This window comes from Desmodus rotundus, chromosome 2, assembly GCF_022682495.2.
Source record: "Desmodus rotundus isolate HL8 chromosome 2, HLdesRot8A.1, whole genome shotgun sequence".
Taxonomy (NCBI): Eukaryota; Metazoa; Chordata; class Mammalia; order Chiroptera; family Phyllostomidae; genus Desmodus; species Desmodus rotundus.
In genome coordinates, this window is record NC_071388.1 from 157,972,029 (window position 1) to 157,988,398 (window position 16,370).

The 16,370-nt window shown below is 40.0% G+C and overlaps 1 protein-coding gene across 12 annotated transcripts in view; it reads left to right on the forward strand.

The window, feature by feature from the left end:
- Window positions 1–16,370, forward strand: part of MYO3B (myosin IIIB) — a 440,217-nt gene that overhangs the window by 209,017 nt on the left and 214,830 nt on the right. For all 12 annotated transcript variants that reach the window (XM_045196330.2, XM_045196338.2, XM_045196327.3 and 9 more), the window contains one exon: window positions 12,191–12,270. In XM_045196330.2, the coding sequence (XP_045052265.2) occupies window positions 12,191–12,270 (80 nt within the window). The remainder of the gene's footprint in view (window positions 1–12,190; window positions 12,271–16,370) is intronic.

Genomic DNA, 16,370 nt, shown 5'->3' on the forward strand with positions numbered 1-16,370 from the left:
CATTGACTTAAAAGGACTCAGGCAATAAGTTCACCAACTAGCTGTAACCTCTATCATTAGCATAGAATTGTGATGCTTGTAGAGTTTCTTCATCAGAGAAATAATCTTTTTGTTGATGTTGGCCTTTATTCTCAATAGGTCCTATTCTTTAAAATGAAACAGTAGTTAATTGCGCCCAAGTCTGTAGGATAAGACTTTAATTTAGAGAGTTTTTGGAATCTTGGGTGCTGCGTCACAGTTCCGTAAGGCCAAGGTCTCAAAAAAGAAACAAAAGCCTGTACTTAAGAAAGAAAACTTAAAATTAACTTCACCCTTCAACACCATGACACATATAAGGTTCAGTAGAAGAAGCTTTCTGGGCATGGTCATTTTATGAATCAGTAAAAACAAACGAAGTTCATATTTATATGAAACGTGGGTATGCAGAAAGCCTGTGGCAATATAGCTTAGCTATGAGTAATGCTGGCCAATTTGGCATGTTGTAAGTTTTCTTTCACTTATAGGGTGTTACCTTTCTCAGTATGCCTGTCCTTACTTTCTAGATTTTTAAGCTTCTGTGGTTTTTCTCAAAGATGTTCAGACGAGGTCCATTAAAAAAAAAAAAAGGAGCTAGGTGACAGGGAATAGTCATTTCTTGAAAGAAAGCAATTTAATTGGAATATGTGAAAATTAGACTTGGAAACCTACAGATCGAAAGTTAGCCTTGAGTACTTTCAAAGACTCAATAGAAAAAAAAAGATTTATGTAAGTGATGACTGCGTTCATATTAGCATCTATTTTTTCAAAATGGCTGGTATTTGCTAATATGCAAATTGAAAGAAGCACACTTTTTTATTAGGAAAATATATGTTATGATGTTGAAGATAAGCACCTTGAATTACTTAATCTTTAGGATATTGCAGTAAGGGAGCAAAAAACTAGACCTTTGTCCCCTTTCCCATTTGCTAAAGAAGAACAATACTATAAAAACTAGACAGCTAAAGAAACTCACTGTAGCCACAATAGCAAACTGAAGAAAGAGAAGGAACTGAAAAGCGATCACAGAAACAGAGTCATTGCTAGTTGCTCATGGTGATCAGCTATGAGGAGAGTAAATTAAAATTACAAGACAAAAACAAGTTACTTGCTACTCTCTACCAATGAAAGTACTAATGTGGGGGAGGAAGAAATTTTCCTCTACCCTTCTAGGTTCTTTCAGCTGGTATAATAATTAAATCTACATGAGACAGATTGACAAGAGAAAATAAGCAAATGTAATTACATACATACATCCAGGGACCCCGTGCACATGAGTGAGTCAGAGGGCCCACATATGAGAGTTTCAAAGACAGAAAGGTAACATGAGGTGTGTGTGGCATCCTGAGCTAAGGAGGGAGGTACGATGCCCTGAGACTTCAGAGGGGAGCAGGGTACTTCACAGGACAATAAGACGAGCAGATGTTCAGTCATTGGAATGTTGTGCTGCCCTATACATAGGTCATGAAAAGTTATTTCTGGTGATAACTTCTATTATTGGCAAGGCCCCAAATTTAAATTCTTTAAGGGAGAGGTAAAAGTTTCTCTTGAGCCCACAAGGTTTTGATTTTCTTCAGCTCAAAAATATTGACACGCCAAAATAGTACATCTGGGACAGGACTGTTCTGAACCCCTTCACTAACCATGGAGGCAATTTTTGGAGGGAGGAAACCTGGCAAAGGAAGGATTTACTAAGGCATCATATATTACTGGAGAGCCCATAGATGCAAGCTTTGCTATTTTGCTCTTCCAGTGACCTTCAGGTAGAGTGTTTATCCATCTGTGTGGCCAAAGCTGAATGGTGTAGATATAAGTCACTAAGGCACTCATACCAGTTAGTTACTACAAATGCTAATGAGGCCAGAGTCTTGAGTAAAGTCTCATATGGGGCAGGTAGTTACATGTAGAAAAGTGGCATCCCACAGTCTGATTAATCCTGTGAATTAGAATTAAATCATAGGGTTGAATTAATTGAATTACTAGAATCCTAAATAAATTGCCCACTCAAGTTATCTGTTGATGGTGGGACGGTTTATGATTTCCCTGTGTGAAGTACATTATGTTTCTTTGTGTTTTCAATTAAGACTGAGAAAGCCACACAGGGCTTCAGAAAACAAGAGACTATTACCTTCCCATTGTGCGAGATGATGACTGAGTGCTCAGAACTATAGGCCCGTCTTTGGTTCTCCCCCATTAGCATGAAAGCAATGAAAACACTAAACTTGAAACCGAGAAACCTAAGTTCTTATCCCATGGACTTTTGATCACTTCTACTTTCTATGACTTGGAATTATATGTCATACAAGGATTCTGAGTAGATCGGTGGTCCTCCACTCGTGTGCCATAGCATTCTGCCATGGTATCCATGGAGCAAACCCTCTGGTTATGCAGCTTCATCAAGATCGACATCCAGCAATGTGGTGTGAGAGGGGTGGACCCTTTTGTGAGAGGGAACTACAAGGAACAATGTAATGTGGCCCTGGTGACAAATTCTGCTCCCCTTCACATACAAACGTCTCACCTGAGTGAAGTGATACTTTATCTATTCACAAATAAATTAGACCTGGATTAGCTGTCAGAAGAGAACTAGCAAGTGAAGATTTGGAAGAGAGACAGGAAATGTTTGACGGGAATATGGAAGAGGTCGGTACTGCCTGGAAGAGTTCTGGGCAGGGCATGGAAGTAGGGGGACTGGTTGTCAGGGTAAGGAGGAGACACAGCCTTAAAACCACTCTGAACCTTCAGAAGCAGAAATAGGGATGGGAAAAGAGGTGTAGGGGAACCTGAATATATCCTTTGCCGAAATTACAGTTTTGTCCAGGACTAGCACTGATTGGACTAGAAACCACTCTGCTGCATATGGTTATTGCTCTGAGATTGGAACATGCGATTCTTACCTATCAGCGGTGTGGGTACTGGCAGGCGTGTGTGGATTTCATTCTTTTTCGAACGGTCGGTTCTTCTTAGATGGATGTCATCAGCCTAGGCTCCAGCACGGGTGTTAATACATGCCGTGCCATTTAGCAGCCATGTTACTTCTAAGCAAACTCCACCAAAAATGTGGGGAAGGCAAACAATACCCAGAGCTTTTTTAACCTGGCTCTATTAAGGGCAGATTCTTGTTATTAATATAGACAACTGGCAGCTTCCACCAGTGTGGCAATGAAATGTGGAAAACAGAGAGCCTTAGCTCCACTATTGACCTAGGTAAGAAAGGGAAGCCTTGTTACCTTGAAACATTCTGATGATTGGTGCAGGTGTTTGCTGGACTAACATCCTGTTCATGTGTTTTAAAGCTGAAGGGGGAAGGAAGGAATTACTATTTATCTTCAGCTCTATGAATTTGAAAATCCCTGGGTCACACATCTTTAAAGCTGTAGTTCACATTCTAAATGAAAAAGAAAAAGAAACAGTGAAAACATTGGTTTGGCTTCCTTCAAGTGAATAGTCTAGAGGTGTTCATCATACAGAAGTTTGTTGAAATGCCAACAATTGCCAATTAAGTCAATAGAGAAGTGGGGAAGGAGTTTCTTTTGGGCTTTGAATTCCTCACATGCAGGATAAAGGCAAGGCTGCGTATTCAGAAGAGAGAGTGCATGTCTTTCTTCACTAAAACAGCCAGGAGCACGGCTGGCCTCTTATTTGCTCTTGATTTCTTTCCTCCACAAAACTACAGCCCCTTCCATATATATGTAAATTATCCATGTTCTTTTCTTTTTTTAAAAAAGATATTTATTCATTTATTTATTTTTGGAGAGAGGGGAAAGGAAGGAGAGGGAAACATCAATGTGTGGTTGCCTCTTGTATGCCCCCTACTAGGGACCTGGCCCACAACCCAGGCTTGTGCCCTGACTGGGAATGGAACCAGTGACCCTTCGGTTCACAGGCCGGCACTCAATCCACTGAGCCACACCAGTCAGGGCTTCTTTTCTTGTGAGATTAAGTGGGCCGGGAACTCTTACACCACCCCCACCCCACTCATTTATTGATATTAATACTCAGAGTCATAGATACATGCCTGGAAAGGAAGTAAAAACTGCAAAACAAAATCGAACTTCACACTTTCTCTCCTGGCCTCCTACAACTGTGTCTTCTTTGTTGTTGTTGTCATTTTGAGTTATTTCAATGTATTAAATCTAAAGCAAGTTACTGTTATAGATTTAGGATATAGTTACATAAAGACAAACTAAGTTGTTTTTAAAAACATACAAAGTAATATAGTACATTTTATACAGCTACTGAATTTAACTCCTTTTTTATTAGGTACAGAAATTAGAATATTTCAGTCACTGAAGGCGTCATGCTAGCATCGGTCTGTCCCACACTGACTCCCTAAATGGTGTTCACACAACCTATTGATAAGACAAAGCGAAGTTCATTGAGAGACTGTCACCTCTCAAAGCTTTGGCAGTGTCTGGGAGAAGGAAAGGAGGTCAGAATTTACTGAGAGATCAAATTTGATGTAAAGCAAGTCTCTCAAAGTAAGGAGGCTGGATGGGATTGGGTAAAGACCACACACAATGCAAAGTCCACCATTGGTGGAAACAGTGAGCCGAGGATTTTGAAGTGAGGGGTCTGTAGAGTCATAGGGCTTGAAGTGTCTGTGGACATTTTCCATTGAAGAGTCGATGGGTCCTGGCTCTTTAGGAAAGTTCTGGTAATGAATAATCAAATTGTTTGTGGGGACTGGAGACTCCCAGAAAATGAAATCCCTGCTGAAAGACAGGAATAGCAGCAGGTCATTTTCATGTAGACAACAAGATGTGATTTGGGGTCTCAGTATCTAAGCTGACTGTCGGGTACACGGCTTCAGTTTTCAGGTCTGTTCGGATAACTTAATCTGCTAACAGATGAACTGAAGCATTTGAGTTTTTTATTTGCAGCTTCTTTTTTGGTAGCAATTCGACACAAGCCTTTTACATTTCAGCATTGCTTTGCAACAGCTTATTGGCTTATTAGCCTATTTCTTGTGTTAGGGAACATTAAAACAGGAAAACTTCCCAAACAGATGCCCACCAGCAGTCACCACTGGCACCCTGCAACAAATCCTGTGCACCCAGAGAGGGCAGCAGAGGGAAGCCGAATTCCGGGAGCGATTGTTTAAAACAGCAACCCATCCTTTGGGGCAATTCTTAGAGGACACTGTAGATGAAATTGTGCATGCCGGGTACTTTGCAAGAGATGAAAATCCTCTGAAGCAGGCAGGAAATTGCCATCTTTTAAAAGTTCCAGCTCTGTCTTCAGACCACTTGTCTCTTTCCCTGTAAATTGGATGCAGGAAGTCGTGTGGGATCACTGCAAGCTCCAATTCAGATTCTTTTTTAACCCAGTTCCCACGTAGGATATAAATTCCATCAGATGCCTCTGGCTTCCTTTTTCCTCCTCCACACACACTTGGGGAAGCGCAGGAGGGTGTTCTGGGGCTGTGAGGCACCCTTAGCCAAAGACACTGTCTAGGGGTAAAGTCCTGAGGATGCTCTTAACATTTGAAAGAAGTGTGAACACTTTATTTACATTTAAATTGAAATGGACACTTCTTATAGGTTATGTTTGTAAAAGGTGTGTGTGGCACTTCTGCTGAGGCCTATTGTTTATTCCTGCTGTAAATCCTTTTGAAATGTGTGGAAATGCTTCCCACTCGTTATTAAGCTCCTGCCACCCCTGGATTACAACTTTGATGTCACCAATCCTGCTTCAAAGGGTTCTTTCTGAGCTATTCATCACAGTTTAGCCTCTGAAGACATCGCCAGAGAAAACATTGGACATCTCTGTGCTAGACTTGCTAAAACTTTAAAATCGTGGGTGTCTTGCATATGCACAAATTGCAGCATTTCCTTTCATTGACAACTTTTTATTTTGCTACAAAAACAAAAGACATGATAGGTAAAAATATAAATAGATCTCTTCCCTTGGTTAGGGAGGCTAGAGATGAGAGAGGAGATGAAGGGAAGTTGAGTGGTGAAATAGGGGAGAAGAGAGTTTGAGCAGGCCACTCAGACCCTCAGACCAAAGTAAAAAGCGGAGGGAACCAGAGTGACCAAGAGATAGAGTTTCCAAGGGGAGTCGTGTTATCATTTTTTCTTCTCTTTCATTTGTTTTTTAATTAACCACTATTCACAGTGGCAAGTTACTGAGATTCCCTTGCCTTCTACTCTCTTGGAGACATATGTTAACTGTTCACTGCAAATAATAATACTAATAATAATAATCAATGCTAGTAATGTGAAGTGAGCATTTAACCTTGTACCAGCCCGATACTGACAGTAGTTTTTGTGAATTTCCATAAATGCCCAAGGCAGCTCTGAGGATTAGGTAGTATTGTCTTCAAATTATACATGAGGAAACCAAAGCTCTGAGATGTTAATTTGTTCAAGGTCATGCCCCTGGCAAATGCAAAGCCCTGTCAGCCCACAGGACTCAAGACGCTGCTGCCCACACTTCCTCCCTGCCTGCCGAGGGGCGCATACTGCCAGCTCTGCTCATCAGCGTGTCTAAGACCCTGGCAGTGGTGTTCTCTGCTACCCACCTTCTCTTTTGGGAAAACACTCAACTTCTTTTTTCCTCCATTCATCTTCAACAAGTTGTAGTGCCGCCCTGACTAGTGTAGCTCAACTGGTTAGGAAAGCAACAGGTTGCCAGTTCGATTCCCGGTCAGGAAACACGCCTGGATTGCAGGCCAGGTCCCTGGTCGGGGTGTGCGAGAGGCAACTAATGGAAGCTTCTCTCTCATACTGGTGTTTCTCTCCCCCTCTTTCTCCCTCCCTTCCCCTTTCTCTGAGAATAAATAAAATCTTTTTTAAAAAATGAGTAGCAGTGCCCTAAATAGAGACTTTTTAAAAAATCGTGATAAAAACACATAGCATGAAATGCGCTCTCCTGGTACGTTTTTAAGTGCACAGCGCGGTCTTGTTCATTTTCTGCACATCGCTGTGCAGCAGACCTCTGGGAGCTTCTCATCTCGCCTGCCTGACACTCCGCACCCACGGAGCAGCAGCTCGCCCATTTTCCTGCTCCCCAGCCCAGCCCTGGCAACCACCGCACTGCTGTCTGCTCTTGGGAACAGGATGCCTTCCAATGCCTCATAGAAAGGGAAACATGTAGTATTTGTCCTGCCATGCCTGGCTTATTTCACTTAACAGAGTGTCTTCCAGGTGCGTCCATGTTGTCCCAAATGGCAGGGCTTCCCTCTTTCTTCATGTTGAATATTCTATTGAAAATGTCGATGTACGAAATGTCCAAACCTGCATTTCTATGAATTTATTTGAGCCAATCTGATGACAAGAAAATCTCAATACAATTGAGAAAATGCTCCAGAGAATGGCAGTTTCACTGCTTATTTTATACATCAGAATCAAAGGATGAGATGTAAGCAACATTATACGAAATCCATTGGTGGTGTATTAGGGAGGTGGGAGAAAGCAAAGTGGGGGAAGTCTCTGAGATTGGATAAAGAGTAAAATAGAGAGACCTATAGTGGGTATCGGAGAGTTAACAATTAACAAGAGTAGCTCAAAGAGGTGGTTATATGTGCAACAAGATAACAAGGAGGGGTCCGGTGGTCTCCTGCTCTCGTGGGGAATTGTACCCTGAGGGGTCTGGAAAAAAGGGAAGTACTCTGACATTGCAAAGGTATATTATCATAGATGCAAACAGACAATAGGCTCAGTTAAGGTAAAGGTTGACCTTTGTCGAGGAAGATGCTGGTCTAGGACATGACTACCTGCCATGACCTGCTTCTTGTTAGGAAGGTTTAATTTCAGACCCTTCTATGTGGTTACGTTTAGTCTCTGAGTTTGTAAGGCCGCCATGCAGGCCTCCCCTGAGTGTGTCAGGTTTAGTATGTGGCCCCTTTTTGTCCACATATGTATATACCACATTTTCTCCGTCCATTTATCCTGTGACGAACATTTAGTTTGTTTCTTCTGCTTGGTATTGTGAATACAGCCACAATGAACATGGGGATGCAAATACCTCTTCAAGATTCTGTGTTCAATTATTTCGGATAAATACCCAGAAGTGGGATTGCTGGATTATATTGTAGTTCTTTTTTAACTTTTTTTCCAAGTGCAGGTCTTTTACCTCCTTGGTTAACTTATTCCTGGGTATTTTACTTTATTTTTGATGCCATTGTAAGTGGGATCATTTTCTTAGTTTTTCTTTCTGCTAGTTCATTCTTAGTGTATAAAAATGCAACTGATTTCTGAATATTTTGTGTCTTGGTACTTTACTGAACTCATTTTTCAGTCCTAGGAGTTTTTTTGGTGGAATCTTCAGGGTTCTCTATATACAGTCTCATGTCATGTCATTCTTCCTTTCCAATTGGGATGCCTTTTGTCTCTTCTTCTCGTCTGATTGCTGTGGCTAGGACTGTGTTGAATAAGAGAGGTGAAAACGGACATCCCTGTTTTTTTCTCAATCTTAAGGGAAACTCTTTTAGGTTTTTTTGCCAATTGAGTATGATGTTGGCTGTGGGTTTCTCGTATGTGGCCTTTATTACATTGAGATATGTTCCCTCTATTCCCACTTTGCTGAGAGTTTTGCTCATAAATGGGTGCTAGATTTCATCAAATGCATTTTCTGCCTCTATTGATATGATCATGTGATTATTATCCTTCACCTTGTTTATGTGGTGTATCGCATTTACTGACTTGTGGAGATTGTCCAACCTTGCATTCCTGGAATAAATCCCACTTGATAATGGTGGGTGGCCTTTTTGATGTATTGCTGGATTCAGTTTGCTAATATTTTCTTGAGAATTTTTAGCAGCTCTGTTCATCAGGGATATTGGCCTATAATTTTCTTTCTTTGTAGTGTCTTTATCTGGTTTGGGAATTAGGATAATGTTGGCTTTGTAAAATGAGCTTGAGAGTCTTCCCTCCTCTTGTACTTTTTGGAATAGTTTGAGAAGGATAGATGTTAGTTCTTCTTTGAATGTTTGGTTAAATTCACCTGTGAAGCCATCTGGTCCCGGACTTTTGTTTGTTGGGAGTATTTTTTATTACTACTTCAATTTCATTACTTATAATCTGTCTATTCAGATTTCCTGATTTGGTTTAAAAGATTGTATATTTCTAGGAAATCATTCATTTCACCTAGATTGTCCAACTTGTTGACATACAGTTGTTCATATTATTTTCTTACAACCCTTTCTTTTCCCTTGGTGTTAGTTGTTACTTCTCCCTTTCATTTCTGATTTTATTTATCTGGGTCCTCTCTCTTTTTTTCTTGATGAGTCTGGTTAAACGTTTGTCAATCTTGTTTATCTTTTCAAAGAATCAGCTCTTGGTTTCATTGATATTTTGTATTTTTTGGTCTATTTTATTTATTTCTCCTCTTATCTTTATCATTTCCTTTCTTCTACTCACTTTGGGCTTCGTTGTTATTCGCCTTCTTTCATGTTCATATAATCTTCCTTAAATTCCTCCTTAATTCCGTAAGTATAAAAGAAACTGCAAACTGTCATTCTGCGAGCTACTGAGATCTCACTTCCTGGCGTGCCATCAATTTGGCTTAAATAAACTCATAAAAATTCTTTACAGGTTTGGACTTTTAGTTCAAGGTCAACTTCATATTTTGGAAGTTAATCCCTTGTCAGATACATGGTTTGCAAATATTTTCTCCCATTCTGTAGGTTGCCTTTTCTGTTGATGGTTCCTTTCTCTATGCAGAATCTTTAAGTTTCATGTAGTCTAACTTTTCTACTTCTGCTTTTGCTACTTGTGCTTTTGGTTTTGTAGCCAAGAAATCATTGTTAAGACCAATGTTATGAAGCTTTCTCCCTACATTTTTTTAGGATTTTTATAGTTTCAGGTCTTACTTGTAAGTCATTAGTCATTTATGAGTTGATTTTCATGTGTTGGGTAAGAACAAACTTTCTTTTGCTTTCAAGGTTTTTCTGGCTGATCTAATAATCAAATAGACATGAGACAGATTAGCAAAAGAAATTAACAAATTTAGTATACACAAATGCACGGGACCCTGCATACAAGAGAGTGTCAGAGACCCCACATGCAGGAAAGGTTCAGAGGTAGAAAGTGGGCTTGAGGTATATAAGACATTCTGAGCTAGAGGTGAAGTAATGCACCTTTGGGGCTGCAAAGGGTCATTGCAGGATGATAAGAAGAGCAGATGTATAGAAAGTAAAAGTTTGCCCCGCTATGAAGGTGGGTCAAAAAGGCTATCACTGGTAATCTTTTATTGGCACTGTCTCTAATTTGAATCATTCTAGGCAGTTAAGGGTAGGAGGCAGAAGTTTCTCCTCAGCCTGGGGCTAAAGTTGCCTTTAGCTCAAAACAATTTGCATACCACAGAAGAACATTTTGGGGGTGATTTGTTCTGGACCCCACACATGTATAGTGTAAGATAGGCATCCATTTCATTCTTCTGCAGTAGATGTCCAGTTTTCCCAACATCATTTGTTGAAGAGACAGTCCTTTTCCCATTGGGTAGGCTTGGCACCATGTCAAAGATGATCTGATTCTATGTGCATGGGTTTCATTCTGGGCTCTCAATTCTGTTTCATTCATCTGTATGTCTATCTTTATGCCAGTACCATTCTGTTTTGATTACTGTAGCTTTACAATATATTTTAAAAGCAGATAGTGTAAGGCCTTCAGCTTCCGCCCCCTGCCCCTCAAGATTGTTTTGGAGCTTCGGGGTCATTTGTGGTTCCATATAAATTTTAAGATTGTTTTTTCTGTTTCTGCAAAAATACCATTGGGAATTTGATGGGACTGTATTGAATCTGTAGTTCTTTTTCAGTAACATGGACATTTTAATAATATTAAGTCTTTCCATCCAAAAACACAGTGAAGGGTGGCAGACTATGGAACCCCAGTATATGCAACACTGACATAAGGATTATTTTGAGCTGAAGGTAATTGAGAAGCAGATGTAAGAAAGGCTCTCTGCCCACCCCCCTATTTGCCCAAAAGCAGAATATAAATCTATAAAGCAGGATATAAATTTTTAAAAGCTCTTTGCCCTCCTCTCCCTAACAAGAGGGACAGAAGTTAATCACCAGAGACAACTCTACAATCTAACAGTTGAGAAATAGTACCAGAAAAATAAACTTTCCTAACTAGCCCTTATCTTTCATTAGCTTCCCCATATATTTACCTTCCTACAATTTACTACCCAAGAAACTCAAAGTTCTTTTCCTTTGTTTTGTAACTTTACAGATTTTGTGAAGATGTTCTAACCACCCCTTTGAGTTACTCATCACTGGGTACTCCTGTGTGTACATGTATGTGTGATGTATGCACTAATGAATTGCTCATTTTTTCTCTGGTTAATCTGTTTTCTGTCAGTCTAATTTTCAGGTCCCCAGCCAAGGAATGTAAATGGGTAGAAGAAAAAGATTTTTTTCCTCCTCTATAACAGGATATTTTCCCATTTATTTGTGTCTTTAATTTCTTTCAGGAATGCTTTGTAATTTTCAATGTATAAGTCTTTCACCTTGGTTACTTTTGTTTCTAAGTATTTTATTCTTTTTGATACTGTTATAAACGAGATTGCTTTCTTAATCTACTTTTAAGATTTTCCTTCTTAGTATAGAAATACAACTGATTTTTTGTACGTCATTTTATATCCTATAACTGTTTTTGAATTCACTTATCAGTTTTAACAGTTTTTTGTGGGGTCTTCAAGATTTTCTACATGTAAGATCATGTCACCTATGAACAAAGATAATTTTACTTCAATCTTTATGATTTGGACGCCTTTTATTTTCTTGCTTAATTGCTTTAGCTAAGACTGCCAGTACTATGTTGAATATAAGTGCTAACAATGGTCACCTGGTCTTGTTCCTGATCTTAGAGAAGAATCTTCCAATTTTTCACAGTTGAGTATGTTAGCTGTGTGTTTTTCATATATGGCCTTCCTATTTCTACTTTGTTGAATGAATTGGAGACTTGTTATTGTTTCTTTTTTGCTTTTGAAACTAATAGAAATTAAATCTATATAATAAATTATTGACAAAATATTTATTGCTTATAATTATTATAATATATTTATAATTTATATCATTGAAATTCCAAATTCAAATTTTTCCAAATTTTTCAAATTCATAGAAAATCTTTTGAAAAATTCAGAAAAATATAACAGAAAGAGAAAATTACTCATGATCCTTTTTAACTTTCCTCTACTTTAACATTTTTGTCCTTTTTTTCCCCAGGTAACTTGGCTCAGACAAGAGCCAGAATAACAGCAGCCTCAAGATCTTTGCCTCCACATTTCAATGCTGGGAGAGCCAAGGTGAGTAACAGGTTTGTGCCCAAAATAGTATGAAAGGTGCCTGCCTGGGAATAATTCTAGGTGGGCAATGTTAGTTTCCTTTATCTGGTCTACTACATGGGCAATGTGGAAAAGAGACTAAGGTATTTAGGAATCAAGAATTAGGACATTTGAAGCAACATTATGGAATCCTTTAAAATCCTGTGTAAAAAAGGAAAAAAAAAAACCATTTTCCCACAGTTGGGGGACTGTGAAATAAATCAAACAGATTAGCAAGAGGGAAAAAAACATATTTTACTCATGTACATACAGGAGTTCACCAAAAAAATTACTCAGAGAGTTAGATTTTGAGGCTTATATACCATCTTAGTAGGAAATGAGAAGGAGAGGGACATTTTTGGGAGAACAAATGACTTCTGGGAAAAACATGAGGGGGAGTCCCCCCCAAAATGGGAATTATCTTCTGGAGGGCTGGCCCCTTATACTGCCCCCTAGGTGAGTGTTCTAGGAACCCACCTGTATCAGTGTGCCAGCTGGGGTTGTTGTGAGAGGCTGTGTTCCACTTCAGTGAATTTTTTTTGAAGACTCTTTCAACGTGCTTGCCTGTTTCATGATGGGTGATTTAAGATCACACCTGCCCACACTGTGCTGAGTGTTCAGCAGTTTTTGACCCAAAACTGCATGATTCCTGTCCCCCACCCTCCCTGTTCACCTGATCTTGCCCCAGCAACTTTTTTGTTTGTTTCTTTCCCTGATGAAAAAAGTCCTCAAAAGGAAACATTTTGCCAATGTGGAAGATGTGAAACAAAAAATGGCAGAAGCACTAAAAGGCATCAAAATTGATGAGTTCAAAAACTGTTTAAAGCAGTGGGAAAAAAGTCTTGATAGGTGTAGTGCATCAAATGGAGAGTATTTTGAAGGTGACTAAAGTTTAAATATATAAGAATAAATATACAAATTTTATAAATAAAATCCAGGTTTTTTGTGCTCCCCCCCATAAATGGCCCCTTAGGTGAATAGATGGGAGGTATAATAGTTTTATGACAATGTCTATTTAGGCAATTTCTTATCCCAGTGCTAACTTATCATCTCTGGTGATAAGAGTCAATCTTCCCTGGTAACAAGGCTCCCAAAGAGGGGTATGTCAACTGAATTCTTCTGCAAGGCTCTGCTTTTAGGCAAAGAATGGATGTTCAGAGAAATATTCTTGCCATTCTTGATTCTTCCATGCCTTCAGCTCAAAATAATTCACATGCCACTGTGGAATATGCTGGACCTTTTCACCTGATTCTCAGAAAGGCTGCTTAAGATACAGAACAATGATACTTGAAAATAAAGTCCATTTGGAGGAGATAAAGTACTTTTGGTTGAAGCAATCACCAGTCTGCAGAGGAGGGTAACAGGGACCAAATGGAGTCAGCAGGGAGGAAAGAAACAAAACCCTTTGCTATTGCTCTGCTTTGCCCTCTGAAAAATGGGCAGTATACTTGTCTGTGCAAAGGGTATGTGTGAAGGGTTAATAAACATCCAAGGATCTCTAGGACTGACTGGTTAATGTTTGTTATGTATACTAACACCAAGAACACCAAGAAACAATTAAGTTAAAGGTAATGAAGTGATAAACAGGTCGTGTCTCTGAATTTTCTCATCTCTGTTTACATTGATGATTAAATAATGTACTTATTTTTTAAAGATTTTACTTATTTATTTTTAGAGAGAGGGGAAGGGAGGGAGAAAGAGAGGGAGAGAAACATATTGTGTAGTTGCCTCTTGTGTGCCACCTACTGGGGACCGGGCCTGGCAATCCAGGCTTGTGTCCTGACTGGAAATCAAACCAGCAGCCCTTTGGTTCACAGACCAGCACTCAATCCACTGAGCCACACCAGCCAGGTGGCAAATAATGTATTTAAGAAATAATAAAGAATACAGCCACAACAGCCAAAGGCGGGGGGACCCTCCTTTAGTTCATTTCTACGTTATCCAAGAAAAAAGAACAGAGGTGGCCTCATAGGAACTGGCCTCTGACACATTCCACGCCCCCACCCTGGGCCGGGTCAGGGCCAGCCTTACTTTCTTATTTAGTGCTATGGGGGCTTTTGAGAGGAGTGATGCTATGGGGACATTTTCCTTAAGAGATGGATGGGTCACTTGATAGCAGTAAAATTTCTTGGCAAAAGGCCTTGTCAAGAAGATAAATAGAAGCACTTCTGAGGTTTCAGGATGCAAAGAGTGGGTACTAGCCAAGACCAGTGAAGAAAACCCTTCAGCATTTCATTTATTACTGAAATCTCGATGGTTTATGAGACTTTCTGGAGTCTATGTTTTTATCCTAGAGTAAATTTAGTTCACAAGGCAAATCTTTTTGATAATCCCATGCTTTCAGACTGTTTTCGTAAGTTATGTCAACTATATTTCTATGCAGTATATAGTGCATATAAGGCAGTATATAACGTTTAAGAAGTAGGCTTTGGAATCAGAGCAGGATTCAGTTCTAGCTATGGCCAATTGCTAACTGCAAGGCTGGGAAATTTACCTAAAGTCTCTGGGCCTTGACTTCCTCATACGTGGAATGGGAGTAATAAAAGTACTGATGTCATAGAGTCATTTTGAGAATTCAAGGACAATGTAGGCAAAATGTTCAGTAGAGAGATTTCCCATTGGAAACAATATATGTTTTTTTATTCACATTTTGATAACCATCTGAAAGCAAGCTCATTTCCTATGGGCTTGGGGTCTGTACCACAGTTTATAAAGCTTGCTCATGATGACGTTGAAGGCTAACCAGCACCTCTCACAAGGAACCCAGCAGGGCATTAGTCATGGGGGCAAAATCAAGGTTGTTCGGCTCCAATTGACTAATATTATTGTTTAAAATGGTGTTTTAGGAAAAAGGTGTACCAGTTTTATTCAGAATATTGGTTCTACTAATCATTTTGAAATTGGTTTTGTTGGTTATTTCCTCTGCCAAGAAATAAAAAGATCTTGCTGTGTTGCATAGGAGCTGGTGTTGCCAGTGGAAATAGGACTCTTCAATGGAGTCGTGTGAAAAGCACTTTGGGGATTCATACATAGGAGGATGTAAGCAATAGTAGCAAGACTTATTGGAGTGAAAACAAAGGACTTGCCCCAGGTGCCCAGTGTCTCATCCGCGGCCAGGTGGCTCAGCTCCGTCTTGCTGTGGAAGAAGTCCTGGCCTTGGTGAGCACAAGTGCCCACCGGGAGGGTCGGGATCCAGAAGTGTGATGCCATCACTCTGGTCTCCAGTAGTCCAGCAGAGTCTCTGTTCCCAGCTGCCCTCTGGCCAGATTGGCCGACACACCCAGGCCCGTGTGGCTGCATCGGATAGAGAGCACAAATGTGCACCACTGAGATGGGCCTTTGCTGAGCTTTGATTACCTCTCCTTGGGTTGGGGAAGGGGTAAGCTTTCTTTCAAACTAACCAATCTTCTTCTTCATTCTTTGTGGCCTTGTGCTGGTGCCTCCCCCTATGCCATTACTTCCCTAGATTTTCTGGGGTTTTGTGCCCTTATCCTATCCAGTCCTTTTGCCTTCTTTCTCCTACTGTGAATGCTTCAAAGCTCTGCTTCATCATCTGGTTCCTACTGTGCATGTACTTACCTTGCCCTGCACCATTGTGGCATCTACTGCATGTACACTCAGCAAAGGAAGTGTACATCTCCCCCTACCCCCCCCCCCCAGTAATCCCAGTTAACAAACTGGTCATCCTCCAGGGATATTGGAAAGACAATTTTTCCTGCTCACTTGGGAATTAGCATCTGTTTGGTGGAGGATGCGGCTCTCTCCTAAGGAGTGTGTGAACACTACAGCTTCCTAGTTAATCAGTCCTAATGTCTGATTCCATTTGCTCCCTTCCTTTATTAATAACTAGCTACCTATGCTAACACTAGTACTTACTTTTGCCGTGGAACAAAACCCTGCATCCTTGATACTGATCACCAAACTAAAACTAAATCAAGCACACTAATGATGGGAGAGGAACTGACTGATTTCTTCTCTATGCAAGGCAGTGTTTTTTACTAATAAGGAAAACAGAAGCTCTGATAAGTTAAATAACAAGTTCAAAGCCACATAGCTCGTAAGTGGATGAGCCAGAATTTGAA